Source organism: Paramormyrops kingsleyae, chromosome 6, assembly GCF_048594095.1.
Source record: "Paramormyrops kingsleyae isolate MSU_618 chromosome 6, PKINGS_0.4, whole genome shotgun sequence".
In the NCBI taxonomy this organism is placed as follows: domain Eukaryota; kingdom Metazoa; phylum Chordata; class Actinopteri; order Osteoglossiformes; family Mormyridae; genus Paramormyrops; species Paramormyrops kingsleyae.
Window position 1 is genome coordinate 25,563,609 of NC_132802.1, and position 15,854 is coordinate 25,579,462.

At 40.3% G+C, this 15,854-nt stretch overlaps 1 protein-coding gene across 6 annotated transcripts; it reads right to left on the bottom strand.

The window, feature by feature from the left end:
• Positions 1–1,800: 1,800 nt before the first annotated feature.
• On the bottom strand, positions 1,801–9,988 carry spo11 (SPO11 initiator of meiotic double stranded breaks). Of its 6 annotated transcripts, XM_072712928.1 has the most exons (16): positions 9,907–9,988; positions 9,266–9,381; positions 8,747–8,860; positions 8,333–8,421; positions 8,097–8,163; positions 7,894–8,002; positions 7,612–7,698; positions 7,273–7,309; positions 7,020–7,129; positions 6,442–6,541; positions 6,109–6,146; positions 5,898–5,974; positions 5,327–5,438; positions 4,437–4,523; positions 3,137–3,421; positions 2,951–2,997 (listed from the first exon to the last, which is right to left on the bottom strand). In XM_072712928.1, exons 1-15 carry the CDS (start codon positions 9,910–9,912, stop codon positions 3,332–3,334), a joined length of 1,239 nt encoding a protein of 412 aa, XP_072569029.1. In that variant the 5' UTR covers positions 9,913–9,988; the 3' UTR covers positions 2,951–2,997; positions 3,137–3,331. The 6 variants fall into 6 exon arrangements, with proteins under 6 accessions (XP_072569026.1, XP_072569028.1, XP_072569029.1 ...); XM_072712925.1 differs by lacking the exons at positions 2,951–2,997; positions 9,907–9,988 and adding an exon at positions 1,801–2,291 and having other exon boundaries at positions 3,137–3,328; positions 9,266–9,896; XM_072712924.1 differs by lacking the exon at positions 9,907–9,988 and having other exon boundaries at positions 9,266–9,896.
• Positions 9,989–15,854: the final 5,866 nt, after the last annotated feature.

The window sequence follows — 15,854 nt, forward strand, 5'->3', positions numbered from 1 at the left end:
TTGGCGAAATTGTTAAACTGCCTAAGTGCAGGACATAATTTGACGACACAGTAACCTACTATTTATGCGCGTTATCGATTTTAACAGTAGACCCGTGCAGGAGACAAAAACTAGAATTTATCTAGATATAACACCGCAAACATTATTAGCATTTCATCTATGCTCAGTGTCCCGTTCTTTTGATGCCTTGACATTCAGGCCAGCTTGGATAACTGAGCATTAGATTTAAGAAAAATGCCTCTATGTCGAAAAATGTCCATACATGTAGCACTGTTCTCTTGCTGAAATTAGCTTTGCCCTAACTCCTGCCTAGATTGATATCACTCTAAAAATTTAGGACCCTTGCGAAATATACACGTCTCATTGGCGGTACAGTCACAGTGTGGTAAATAGTCTTAATGACCTCGGTAAGGGTACGTGAACCTGTCACCTTCAGTCTGTCTGCCCCATGTTATCCCCAGTGAGTTCTCACCTCTGTCTTCGCTCCTTTTACTTGCAGTCCTTTGTTCCTCCGTCATTGATACTTTGATGATAAGTACTTAATTCCTTTGCTCTAGTCCGCCTTAAAGATACATGAATAACCGTTGCTTTGATCCTGCCACTTAAGGTTTTTTTTTTTCTCATAGACTTCAGCCCCCAGAAAAACTTACTAGTTATGTGTACGCTTAACAGTGAAATGACTCCCTCTAGCGCACATCTGCTTTGAACTCAAGCTCGTCTTTCGGTACTACCGTACTCCGCTAATAAAATTAAGGATCATCCAGGAGTTAATCTATGTATACGAGGCATACTACACCTGCACTTCATGTGAATGTATACAGGTCTAGTGCCTATTTATTATTAATTAATGTATTTTATACTTTTAGTTGTGCTGGATGTCTGAACGAGTACGTTGTATTTAATTGCCCCTAGCATTGTACCACATTCTACTTATTTTGTTGCAACATCCAACTTATCCATCCATTTCTGCGCAGTTCATAGAGCCAAACTCCTGAAATGCAACAGGACATTGTAGCAACTCTGTGTTTCCTGTATCAATGCACACACACACACACACACACAGCAAGAGAGATTTGTAATTATATCTTTGTTGGGACTCTCCAATCATTTTTATGGGGAAAACTCTAATCCCACATATGATGACCTTAACCCCTACCCAGCCCAAACCTTAGCCACACGTAACCAAACAAAATACAGGCCTTTGACATTTTTAGTTTTCTGATTGCAGTCACAAATTATTGTAAAATTGAGTTTTCCCTTGTGGGGATTGGAAAAATGTGATACATATATAGGACCACACACACACAATTTCAATAAAAAAATGGAACCACAGTAACAGAAAATGTCATTTACAAAAAGTCAGAAAAGGAGGTTAAAAACCTTTTAGATTTGGTCCATAATAAATATATTGTTCTGTCACTGCCAATTGCAAGAAAGACTGTACTAGACATGTGAGTATTCTGCCGAGGATGTGATTTGTATTGGTGACCTTCCGATGACAGCCACAGGGACCTGACCCGCTACCCCACATGTCCGGGGGTCCACACAGACACAGTGCAAGGGCTGAGTCTCACTCTGCATGGCTCAACCACCTCTGTGATCCTGGCAGGTTATATCTCCTGCCAGCTAAGCATCTGTAGGCAACAGTGAAACACTCCTTTTGCTGCTAAATGGGGGGGTGGTGGTTGCTCTCAGGTCTTTTGCCTGCTTCAGTTATCTTGGTTCCAAAAACCAAAGCGCATGGCCACAAACAATCATATAGCTAAACCAAGTGAATCACCTATATAAGAATAAAATATGGAGAGCTTTCTGTTTTATTTACTTTTTATCGTTGACGGGGTGTATACAGCTTGTGGTACGGTTTCTCTATATCTATTCAGTCCATGGCACTTTTAAATTAAAGTTGTCCTTGGCCATGCAACCCATATAAACACTAAACTCAAGGAATCCCCAATCAGAATGCAGTATGTAATGGTTTGGATTAATTCTATTGCCACAAACTGGTTGTCACAAAAAAATAGTTAACAGATAATGAACATGTTGCTGAAACACGATACTGGTCATTTATCTATCCATCAATTCTCAGACAGGTGCAGAAGCTAATTTATGAAGTCCTTTATGAACACTGAATTCCTCACTCCATCCCAGGGAGAGAGTCCACCAACTTTGTGGAGAAACCTAGTTTCTGTTACTTTTACTCGAGTACCATGGCCTTGGATTTAGAGGTGCAGATTCTCATCACTGCTGTTCCACACTCTGCATCAAGCTGTTCAAGTTGTGCTCTGGAGGACCTGGGTGGATGAAGCCAAAAGAAGAATACCATCTCCAAATATCAGTGATGTAATTTCTATTCCCAGTACCACCCATGTTATTCCAGTGGCAACAGGCAGAAGTTTATGGATTGTTAAAACTTCAGCATTGATCAGTGAATAACAACAACACTGAATAAATCATAAAAATCATGGGGGGATTAAATATAAAAATATCAATATGAATATAAATATAAAAATGCTTAGTTCCACTGTCCTTTGCATGGAAGTCTGGACAGTGTGGGATTTGGGTTTGGTGCACTTCTGTGTTAGTAATGGATGGCCAATGGATAGCCTTTAAATAGTAAAGTAATACTTAAGGGAAAAAAAACAAGTTAACATGTTAAAAGTTCTAAGGACTTTTTTCACTTGTTCTATCTGAACTGGCTGATTGTAATTAAGATCCACCTTAAAGTCAAAGTGAAAAGTCAAAGTATCTTCATTGTCATTTTAAGCTATACAATCCATAGGTCACGAGCCAAAATGAAATTATGATCTCGTTGGTCATAGTGCAAGAAAAAACAGTGATAAACAGAATATAAATGTAACGTTTTAAACACTGACATACTGAGACATGAGCAAAGACGTAGACAGGAAAATTTAATCAAAAATACATATGTAACAGTTTAGGCACTGTTCAGGTGTGAAAAGCCCATATAGTACACCATAGACTGGTGATGTAACATTTCTGTAAAAGATACAACATCATAATGCAAGGGGTATGTTGGAGAATATTTTTGTTTTACAATGAAATTCAGTAGCATAGGCCTGGTGACAATACTCGAGTGTACAGTATAGTTGCAATGTGTAGAGAGTGCATTACTTACCTATTCTCATTTCTAAATGTCCAGATCATAAGCACACCCGTGAAGTGGTTCAGGAAGGGCCAGACTGTCTGCTGAACCTCCTTCCTGCTCAAGCCTCCTCTCATTCTCACTCCTGTTTCTCTAGCTGAGTCTTTCCCAATCTGGTCCTCGGGGACCCACAGCCGGTCCATCCTTTTGCTCCCTCCGAGCTCCCTGTCAGACAGACCACGTTTTTGCTAAAACATGGACTGTCTGTGGGTCCCTGAGGACTGGACTGTGAAACAGTGCTCTAGCTCTTTTGGCATTCTGAAAAACAAAGCGACCTGGCAATGGACTAAGTTTTCAAGCTAAAGTCAGCAGTTACGTTTTCGCAAAAAAAACCATACAACTGGTAAAACTCAGTAACCCCAGTTTTTAGAACACACAGGCACACCTTCATTGGACTGCAGTTACTTCCTTTAGTTCTAAAGTCAAGATTGGTTCCATTTAAAACGCAGATCTCAGGGAGTGGGGATACAGCATGACTAACACAAATTTAGGGAGTATACATCAGAGCTGAAATTATATTCCACTTAGTCACAATTGAAATGAGTTCCACTGAAGAATATTACCAGTATTATTTAGCTTACCTATTATTTCCCAGAAAATCAAATTCAGCAAATAAAGGACAACAGAAATTTGCCTTGTTACATTTAGTAGCAATCTATATAGAATATACATAACATTAGCTAGCTGTGAAGCTCCAGATGGTCTGTTAACACCATGCTGAATCAATGGGTGATAAATAAATGATGCAATTAACTAAAAATACATTTTACTTCTCTACTTGAGATGAAGTCATAAAGAATTTACAGACAAAATACAGCAAAGAAATAATTTTTTAGGCAAAACATAGTATATTTCATATGGCCGGAGTATTAAATGTATCTTACTGATTCCAGAAAATAAATAAGCACTTATATCTTTTCTAAGTATGTTTTAAGTATTAGAGGCTGTTTAGATATGAAAATGATTTAGATTCCAGTCTGTCAAGTTACGTCAGGTTAGGGAACACCTTAATTTTTGAGTGATTACGTGGGTCTTTTGTCCAGGATTGTTACATAATCAAGTTTAGAACCCGGAACCTGCAAATAAGTATTGGGTTTAAGCAATATGTAGCATCATTAAGTCCAAATTAAGGCTCTACACGGTTAGTTAACCTAACACGTTTACTGAATATTAAATCTGGGAACAGACTACATGCTATCGTCCGATCTGTAAGCTATTTATTAGGATGCATAAAAAAGTGTGTCTCTAAAATGTATATGTGTGTGTCCCTTACAAGAGAACGGCATCCTGTCCAGGGTGTACCCCAGCCTCCTACACTATCCTGCCTGGGACTGGCTCCAACCAACCCCGTCACCCTGCACTGGACAGAGAGCTGGATGATGGCTGGACGGACATCCATATATATTATCATTAAATATATTAAGTTGTTCCCTATGTAATTAAACCCAATTAAAATATATGTATGAATGGAGTATACCAAGCAATAACACAAAAATAATACTTTATCATATAACACATATGTTATCATTTTACTGAAAATTCATAAATATATCATATTATTAAGATACATGAAATGTTTTATGTCATACTATGTATGACGTTTACAAATCAGAAACGTAACAATTTTTCAAGGCAGTGATGGCAAAAAAAAAAATGGCCACAAGGTGGCAGTTTGGCTTCATATCCAGCCCCCGTAGCGCAGTTTATTCGGTAGGTACACACGAGTTAAAAAGTCTGCAGCTATTGATGTCAAACACTGGATTTCCGCTTTCTGTTTCCATTTCTGCAACAACTCCATCTGCAATAAGTTTGTACGATGTAGCGCAGACAATACAACATTTTGTACTTCTGAGACCTGAATACGTTATACAGCCATCTTAGTATAAATATTACATTTCCCACATTCCTTTATGCCTGTGTACAAAAACCATCATTGCAATTTTATAGCATGTCAGACACAATTTATACACCACTGTAAAACTTCCAGGTGGCCTCACGCCTTTGTGGAAACCATAAGCATAAAGGCTTTCTGCAGGTCACCTACGAGCCTGGCAATTTTAAGTTACGTGACCCAAAAATACATATAATTAAGTATTCCATTTTGGAGGAAACAAAAACCAGGTTAGCTGAAACATTTCCTGGCAGAGCGTTCTTGATTATTACCTCCTTTTCCCAGGCAGGCTGGAGGCTGACATATGGCCGCTTCAGCAGGCTAGAGAGTTTGCTCTCATCCTTCTTTGAGAATGGAACCAGGGCATCTTTTGGCACTCTCAGCCTGAAAAGCACCATCCCACTAGACATGCTTCTACTACAATGCAAGACACTGCCTATAATGTCTTAATGGAGTATGCCAACATCTGACATTTTTACATCTAAAACAGACACAGGCGTTTACATAAAAGTCTAACGGGCACAAATTCCCACTGCAACATTTCAACAAAATTCTACGCATCAGTAGTTTACACTTGCGTTAATATAAATAATCTTGTGTTATTGCTACTATATATAAAAAAAAGTTTCGGGAAATAAATTTTGTGATTACGGGAAGATCCCTTACAGTCTGACAATATGACACGCAAAAAAAGAGAAGGTTTAAAGGCAAAGTCTGGGCAATGTAACATTAGTTTCAACTTAGCTTTCGAGGTTGAATATACTCCTCTTGGAAAATAAAATAAAGAAACAATCATACTTTAACATTTAATTGAAGCCAGAGCATAAACACTGGTGAACAAACCTCTCAATATCGGATGGTAGGAGACCCAGCCACATCACACTCGGGACAGTTAGACTCTGTGCCTCAAATGACATTGACTGTGCAGGGAAAAGGAGAAAAATACTTTCCCACAACTTTTTTTCCCAAAAACAAAAAATATATTTCACCAAAAATATGTTTATAGGTCACAGTTAATAATATGCTGAGCAAAAGAGAAAAACCCGTGTCTTACCACTGATCCATACTTGTAGATAGACATAATTTCAATGCCTAGGAATAGCAGAGACATACTGTAATCACCACCATACAAAGACAATTATTCTCAGTTTGTCATTTAAAGGAACAAAGTACAGCACATTAATTTTGTAACATGAAAGAAGTAGAAATCAGTGACTGTATCAATAAATTCAAAGAAGGCAGTGATCACGTCAACACCCCCAACTTAATGACCAAGCCATATTATCTCAACTTCTGTCAGCTGAATGGCAGTCAGTCAGCTACTTGCTCTTATTTCACGACCTCGTTAAGTGATCCATCACAGAGAACGGGCTAAAAAGGCATATACCGTGTGGGTCCGCATCCACCAGTGCTAAAATGGGAATGTGCAAAGTGTCCCACAACTTCCTAACCATCAGCCTGCTGTTGATGTCCGGCACACCCTTTCCCTTGCAGAGATAAGAACCAGGGGTCAAAGTTAACTCATTCAGTACACCATGTGGCAGAATAACTATCCATTTCCATTCCTTGTATTTAATAACCCATATCCACTGCACAAAGTCACAGTGAGCCTATCTCAGGAAGAGTTCTGAAAGCAGGGTACATCATGTGCACACATACAGTCACATGGTACAAGAAACCCCAGACTAAGAGACACCAATTTACCCAAAATGAAGGACTGTGGACAGTGGGAGGAAACCCAGCTACCACAGAGAGAATATGCTACACATCAGCCCCAGATACATAGAGTCAGGACAGGAGTCACACGCACAGATTTGTGGCTCTTTATCCACAATGCAACGCTACTCATATTTAAACATTTTCTATTTCTAAAACAAATAGCATTTAAGAAAATAATATTACAAAAATTTACTCCAATATTGTTCTGCCATTTGACCACATAATAACATATAGTATCAGACTTACTGTAATCATGATGCATGGAGATGTCTTTGAGCCAAATTCATCATCCAGGAGTCTCTGAAACGTTGCATCTTTTTCTACAATAAGAATGAACTTTGCAGAAGATACAATATCTAAAACTTGTTAAAGGAGACTTGTTATAAAAGCAGTTTAAAAAAAAAAATCATTTCAAAATCAAACCTTTATAGATGATCTTAGATTTAATTATGCCAAAACAAATTGTTAATCCTTTTATCATTAAACTGGAAAAGGATACTCTTTATTCCATAAACATTGGATGAAACTGAGACTGCCTAAACAAAGAAACATACAACATATAAACAGTTGAAACCATTCTGATCTAATTCCATTTTTTTGCCATAATGCTTAACTGAATGTTTATATGTTTTCAACAATTAAAACCCATATGGTTTCATGACTAATTTTCAGTCATTCAGATGCCATGCATAGTGAGGGGGACAAACATGGTTTCAAGATACCACTACACAAATTAAACACCAGAGCAGTGCTTGACAATTGTCATGAACCTTGCAACAATTATTCTAACTACACACTGAAAGAAATGAGGGAGAAACTGAATTTCTGCTTTACACACTGTGAGGCTGGATTTGCAGTTCATTTTGGTGCCATCTTCTTCCTGATAGCACAAGTCACCTGATATCAGACCCTTTGATGTGGCAAGCTGATAGTGAATTCAAGAGGAAAAAAAACTCAAGGAAAGGTAGAGGCTGAATTGTCCAAATATGTACAAGCATACAAACACTCAATGCTTTTTTCCAATGCAGGAATGTGTTAGGTATCTCTTTCAACTATATGTTGAATAATATGCTAAATGTAGACAAGTACACAGAGATCGGGTGCCACAACAAGCACATACCACATGTAAGCTCCTGCGTGGGATCTTGAGCATGCAGGAAATGTCATCGACAACAGAATCCACAGTCCTCTGAGATCCAAAAAGCTGTGTGTCATTGTAATAGATGTCCCTGTGGAAACAAGCTCGAGTACTGACCCTAATACAACATTACTCACACTTGGGCCAGTCAGATACATTTTATGTGGCCAGACTGAGGCTGTTACCTTTTTGTGGCATATGTGTTGCTCTGAACAAGTTTATAAACAGTCGATAAGACCTTCAAAGTTGATGCTGAAAAAGATAAAAGCAGGCCCACTGAATTTTACTCATGTGTGCATGCATGCCCATTTGGTGTGGCCTTCCAGGTTGGTTTAAGCCCACTGAGAAGTACCTTGAGCAGAATAGGTTTACGATGTTTACTAGCTGGGTGTAACTCTGTGAGTTATCTGTTACTTCTCACCAAATCTGCCGATTGACGAAGGACAGTCACTTCTGACAATGTTGACAGCTGTGTCAGAACCCATGTGAAGGCCAATATTACTGTGAAACCTTAGATAAAAAGTGGAATTTAAAACATTTAGCAGAATTTTATCATTTACATTTTAACATTTCTTTAGCTTTACCCCCCCAAAGTAATATTATACTTTTGTCCTCCAAGAAATAGACCAAAACTACTGTTGTAGTACGAACACCACATCCATATGATCTAAAGACACAGTAACCGTGTAAAGTCTGCTTAGTTATGTAAATACTACGCTCCATATTTCAATGAACTTCAGGTTCCAGCGCCCCATATATATATATATATATATATATATTCAGCACCAATAAGTTAATTAAGAAATAATTCGGCTTCATGGTGGCAGATGCCTACCTGACATTAAGCCAGTGGGATCTGCTGTGAAACGCCAGGACGGGCGCTTCCCCCCGGGACAGACTGAGCACTATTCCCAGGATCACGTTCTCAATACGTGACAGAACATCCTGACTTAAAATAAAAGCAAGGAGACGGTTGTGCGGCGAAACTACACTGCAGACAGGAGAACTCGATAGTTATTACCAGGGTTACCAACCTTAGTCAGCTGGCTGGAGTGAGATTTTCAATTCGAGACAAGTCTACACACGTATTTACATATGTAGCAGTTTTATTAATTTGCACATAGTCTGTAGGGTTTACAAAGTACCCCAACACTTTTGATGCAGCTAATTTTAGGTTCACCATGTAATAACATAGATTTGCCGTAAGATTTCTTTGGAAATATTGGAGTCAGAAAATGTGAATGTCACGTCAGATGCGTGAGAGCTGGGAACCACGAATTATGCATATAAATAATTCACGTTTTTACTAAACAGTATAACTGGGCCACGATAACTGGGTGGGTGGTGCTTTTACCTGGTTACCTCCTCCCTCTCCGTCTGAAAGGCGTCTTGTCCATCTTGACTATTCAAAAGCCTGGCTCTGAGCTTTTCGACTTCGAGCAGCTCCTCAAACTCGCCTGTCACTACGGTCTGACAGAGAAACGAGGGACACGAACAGCAATATCGGACACATCGTCTGTCACTTTGGTCTGACATAGAAACGAGGGACACGAACAGCAATGGCGGGACATCGTCTGTCACTTTGGTCTGACATAGAAACGAGGGACACGAGCAGCAATGGCGGGGACATTGTCTGTCACTTTGGTCTGACATAGAAACGAGGGACACGAACAGCAATGGCGGACACATCGTCTGTCACTTTGGAGTAACAGAAACGAGGGACACGAACAGCAATGGCGGACACATCGTCTGTCACTTTGGTCTGACAGAGAAACGAGGGACACGAACAGCAATGGCGGACGCATCCAACGGCTCAGCCTCTGGAAGCCCGACATACTCTCAGCTGCTTATCTAGCGGTCTAGTCAATACCTATTATTTTACAGGTACAAAATACCACCCGACTACTTTTGTTAGAAAACAAGAGAATAATGATAAATAATAATGTTCACTATTCAAACGGAATTTTGGGAAAAAAAAGATAAGAAAACCCATACATTCATCGCAAAGGCAGCGTTCTGGAGTGTTAGCTACCGAGAGTTAGCAAAGGAGCGTTAGCGCAGGGCTGCCAACTGTCACGTGACACTCACGCTTTCAGACTCTCACGCTCACGCAAGAAATCTTATGAGAAATATATATCATTCCATTATAAACCTAAGATTAGCTACATCATAAGCGCTGTGGCAGTTTGCAAACCCTACAAACTATTCATAAGGTAATAAAAGTCTTCCATACATGTAAATGCCTGTGCATGTGTGTGCAGACTTGTTTTGACTTCAAGTCGGCATCCCAGGTTTTCTACGGAGCTCCAGAGCTAGTTTAAAGACAGGAAGACCCACATAAAAGGATGAATGTATGACCTCCCCCCACAAAAAAAGCACTGTTTTTAAACAAAGGTTCTGTCTATATCTCAACATTTTATGACGTATTCCTTACCTCAGTAAATACCTCAATAGCTAATGTACATTGGCAATGATATTGAATATTATATGACCTATAAATCAAGCAACTTGTTATAATGCAGGTGTTGGCTGAGAGAAAAACTAAACACTACATTTACCCCTCCTGAAGGGTCAGTGGCAAAAAAAAAAATGTTTATAAATACAGTTGCAGGCAACTACAGGTGTATTTACAGTAAGGGGGCCTAAGTAGCACATTATTTTAAGCATGTTTTGGAAATTTATAAACGCTTATGTGTTTGAATAAGATCATGACTTAGTTAGACCTTAATCCAGACTAACTTGTGTTTTTTGTTCTGAAAATTGAAAGACCATGACCGAAAGAGATTGTTAGGAGGTCAGTGAATGTAAATAAAATTTCTAATGGATGCTAACACTCAAGAGTGTTGACATTTCACAGTGGTAAGTCTGTTTGTTTATTAATCCCAAATTTTCCAGCGACTTGTTTACAGACTAAAGCCATTATATTTAAGCAATACTAACAACCCGTGTCTATCATGCTGAAATCATGTAAAGCTGTTTTTAAAATAGTCAAAGGTGGTGCTGGTCAGGGGGAGATGTTGAGTAACTACTAAACTTTAGTGCACAGGTTTCAGAAGAAATAATAAATCTTTCTTTATTTTTGTGGAGACACCATAATTTATTTTAATAGGATTATTACCCGATAATATAGCTGTTAAGATTACAATGTGACTTGCAGAGATCATGTAACACAGTGTATGGCCAGATTCAAAGAATTACATGTTGATGAAAAGTATCAAATGAATACATGAATGAATTAAAAAACAGTTCTTGTGTGGATATCCAAGCTGCTATGATGTCACTACGGGGTGGATGAAGAGTGATTTTCCCAGAGCTGCACGACACTTAACACCTCATTGTGCCTGACTGGCCACATTAGCACCTTCTGCTATGTTTGTCTCAGGAGGACTGCAGATGTTTATACGACAGAAAACCAACCGTGGGCTATTGAAGTACAAAATATGCTGTGATTTGTGTATACTGTCCAGAACTGTTGTACATCCAGTTGGAAAACCCAGTGGCTGTTTTGGTTACTTCCTGTTGAGAACAAAGAAATTGTGCTTATGGAATCATGAGGGTGCCTACTGAGCATTTAGGTAACATGACAATATATATTAAAGTCTTGAATAAACAAAGTGGTTACCGTTGCTTATGTTCTTAACAATGGGACATACAAAAAAAAAGCATCCACTTTGCAAAGGCGTTATAGACAGAGTCCTATGAGTTCTTTAGAAATAGCTACTCAATGAGCAACAAAGGCCCAGACAGCACCTGTAACAGCCTAGGACTCAAAACTGCAGTCTGTTTCTGTAAGTAGTACGTGTTGACGAACCTAAAGTGGTTTTGTTCGAGTAGCTAAATGATACCTTTGTGTGATTTATTGTGAGAATTCTTTGCTAGCTTCCCCCATACAGCTCCACCTCCTCTTCAGAGAACAGACGCACATGTACGCACATGCGTTTGACAGCTGCCTTTGAATTTTCAACATTTAACTTCTCTTAAAAGCTGAGTGACAGCAATGTCATCCGACAAATCAAGAAACAGCTATAATTTCTAAAATATGTCATAACTGCTTCTAACGAGTCCCTCATGGCTGATGCCCCAGTGGTCTGTATGCCTTTCCGCTGTCGGCTGCTTGCCTTCACCCCTTAAACACACAGAACTGTAGCCTTATTCTCAACTGTTTAGCAAAACTATCTTGGAAGCCTGGATTTCAGACCCTTCGAACATATACCAGGGCTCGGTTTTTAAAAAAAACACACACCTTGCTTTAAGAAATAAAGTTAATAGGCATAGAGACTAGTGACTTTCCAGCAGTCAAAACTGAGAAATGATTGCATTTTATTAATCCTGAGACGACCTTTTCAGAATATTAATAACTCTTGTTGTTAAATATATGTCATTCCATTTCAAATTCTTACCCAACACAGAAACTCTTGCCTAGATTTTTCTCAGCTGGTCTGGCCTTTTAATAATTCAGTTTTTCTTTTCTTTGTTGCTTACAACTTGTCCAGTGTATGGGCTGCCTGAATGTAGAGAGACGAGGCCTTTGCCCTTGGTCTGACCCGAAGTTTCACTTAACACAGAGCTTTAATGGACGTCTCCTCCTTTCCTGAGTGCTGGTGACAGGCTGCTTCCGCAGTGCTTAATTGCTAGCTAATTGCTATCTCTTGATAAAAAAAAAAACCACAATCTGTGAAAGGCCACAACATCTGGAATTATTTTTTCCCAAAAAGCAGGGGCGCCTGCTGTTCTCCTGGATTGTGAAAGATCCTTGGCAAGTGTGAGGCATTAACCTGTGGAGACTGAGTGCAGCCAGTTATGTGCTTGTCTTGGGACGAGTGTTTGCACTGGGTCACAAGGTCACTGTGCAAGGGGGGTGGGGGTGGGGGGCTGCAGGTGAGGGGGATTAGCTGCAGCCAGAGGCCCAGTGAAACCAAATACAGGTCTGTCAGCTTAATCCCTACAAATAAAAAACAGAGCTGTTTTACGCACACCCCCAGCCTGGCCCCGACGTAGTTCCAGGCCAGTTTCTCATCCGCCTTTAGCACAGCGTTGTGGCTGGACTGCGGCTGCTAATGGGAATCCGGTAGGTGGCCCCAGAAGAAGCTGTAACAGATGGCTTATGGTTGTGCCTGACAAATCAGCTCCAGCAATGGATTACAGAGAAGATGGACCCAGTCAAAACATTTGGGTGGAGACAATTATATATACTATGGTACTTCAGAATTTACCATTAGCAGCATGTTATTGGCTTAACCAAAGCATTTATCTAAAAGTATCTTACAATTTTAACTATTTATAAATACCCAGGTTTTACTAGATCACATTCAAGTTGAATACCAGGTTGAGTAACTGTTGACCAATAGCAAGTCCCTCCTAGAGCCTGGATTGCCTTCTGTAATGTTATGGTTGCACCTTTAAACACCATACTGAATAACAAGCACTGTGAACATTTAAGCTGGCATATTCTGGTGAAGGAAATTAAATCAAAGGCTGATGATAGGTGAACGGCATGTTATTTAATCATACATAAAAACCATGTGGTACAGATAAAATCCTGCTGTATTTTGGCCAGATATAGAAACCGTATTTCCTTATCAGCTATGTGAAATATTTGACTACTGGAAGCCGCACATTCTGCATGATGGTCTGCTGAGTGGGATTTCTCCAGAAATGCTTGAGGTGACTTTGGTACAAGTAAATGTGAGGTACATAAAGCACCCCAACTAATATGGTATCACCTGACAAAAATAACAATAGTTATTTTTTTTATAATGGAAATTTATGCCTGCTTAATGGAGGTAGACACTGCTTGCATTTCACCTTTCTTCATGTGTCTGATGTTCTTCAGCAGTGTGATGTATGTGGCCAACATGGTGAACATCTACCATCACTAACCTCTGTTGTCGGCACCTTGCCTGAAAGGCTAACAGATGTTTCATCGAAGATGATGGGCATCATGTTCCCCATGAATTTTAGTGTCTCCCCAGAAGGCAAGTCCTCTAGCAGGAATGAAATACTGCATAATGGAAAGCAGGGGCTCTTTAGAGTGGTAACATAATGTGGGGCATTAACTCTGCCCTCTAATGGAATGTGTGGACCCAGGCGATGTCAGGGAAACGTTCCTCACACCATTAATGTACCACCAGGGACTTTTACCGTTAGATCCTTAAGTCTACGACTCATGTGCACACATCCTTTCCTGTAGAGCATGGAAGTAAGGTCACATTACTTTCACAGTTTTTTGCTGATGTATAATGTTGATGATCAGTTTTTTCTTGCTGTGATTTTTGCAGTGTACTTCAGAAACATTGTTCCACCTACCAGCAGTCCTTCATCTATATGCTATTTACATGTGCATATATACTGTATACACACTCAATCACAGACACTTTAAGTGGAATGTTGCAATGAGATTTGATAAATTCATTGTCACAAATTTGTTTTGCATGCATGCTTTTGGCACGGGCCCTGATTCAGTTCTGTATGGCCCGTATTTGTTTTCGTTCACTAACTTTTTACATAGACAGACCTTAGTCAGGCAGGTGCAAAAAAGCACACGTGATCCAGTTTCTGTCCCATCACCCCAGGGTAATGGCACTGAACCTCAAAAATGACAGCCCTAGGAAGATTTGGATATCTTATCCAGCTTGAATTAACAAATCAGCTTGTAACTATATGAAATGAGCAAGAATGACAGGACACACGAAAATGAAGTTGTGCAAGCGAGCCCGAGAAAAAAAACAAAACAGTACAAGAATGTTTTGCAGCAGACAGCTGCGTCTCATATGTGCCCACTGCTGGAAGGAGGGGAAGTGTCAAACATGAAGGGGAACGTTTGCTATTGTTCTGCTGGCTCGGTGTCTTATAGGCTGGTGCACATAGCACAGCTCACAGTGGAAAAGTGCCATGAATCTAGACAGGGAAAAATTTGACCCCAATAACCCTCCGTCGCATCATTTAAAGGTTACTTTAAGTTGTTTCACTGTATCCTTTCAAGAGTACCCCGCTGAGCTCTGCCCTAAGCCTTCAAAGAAGTGCAGCCGGCGGATTTTAAGGCCACACTGGAAATAAATATTAATTTGACCCCTGTCAAACCTGCTAGGACGCAAATCAAACAGCAGGAGTGCTGCTTCTTTGAAAAGAAGACAGGCGAGTGAGACCTGCTGGTGTCTGCGGGGGCAGCTGCGTGCCACCAATGGGAGGCCTGTTAGCATGGACGCTAACTATGACCCAGAATAATGTCAGGTGGCAGCCTGCAGACCAGGACTGTTAGCATGGACGCTAACTATGACACAGAATAATGTCAGGTGGCAGCCTGCAGACCAGGACTGTTAGCATGGACGCTAACTATGACACAGAATAATGTCAGGTGGCAGCCTGCAGACCAGGACTGTTAGCATGGACGCTAACTATGACACAGAATAATGTCAGGTGGCAGCCTGCAGACCAGGACTGTTAGCATGGACGCTAACTATGACACAGAATAATGTCAGGTGGCAGCCTGCAGACCAGGACTGTTAGCATGGACGCTAACTATGACACAGAATAATGTCAGGTGGCAGCCTGCAGACCAGGACTGTTAGCATGGACGCTAACTATGACCCAGAATAATGTCAGGTGGCAGCCTGCAGACCAGGACTGTTAGCATGGACGCTAACTATGACCCAGAATAATGTCAGGTGGCAGCCTGCAGACCCGGACTGTTAGCATGGACGCTAACTATGACCCAGAATAATGTCAGGTGGCAGCCTGCAGACCAGGACTGTTAGCATGGACGCTAACTATGACACAGAATAATGTCAGGTGGCAGCCTGCAGACCAGGACTGTTAGCATGGACGCTAACTATGACACAGAATAATGTCAGGTGGCAGCCTGCAGACCAGGACTGTTAACTGGATTGGGGATAAATTTTTTATATACATGGGTTCAAAGGGAGCAGCATAATGGGATCATGCAA

What these genes read in the sequence shown, in the direction of transcription:
- spo11 (XM_072712924.1), bottom strand. Translation starts at nt 9,600, where the DNA reads ATGTGTCCGCCATTGCTGTTCGTGTCCCTCGTTTCTATGTCAGACCAA. An exon ending in AACACATATGCCACAAAAAG is followed by an intron (nt 8,003 to 8,096) that starts GTAACAGCCTCA and finishes TTGTTTCCACAG; the next exon opens with GGACATCTATTACAATGACA. An exon ending in CTACCATCCGATATTGAGAG is followed by an intron (nt 5,439 to 5,897) that starts GTTTGTTCACCA and finishes GGTGCTTTTCAG; the next exon opens with GCTGAGAGTGCCAAAAGATG.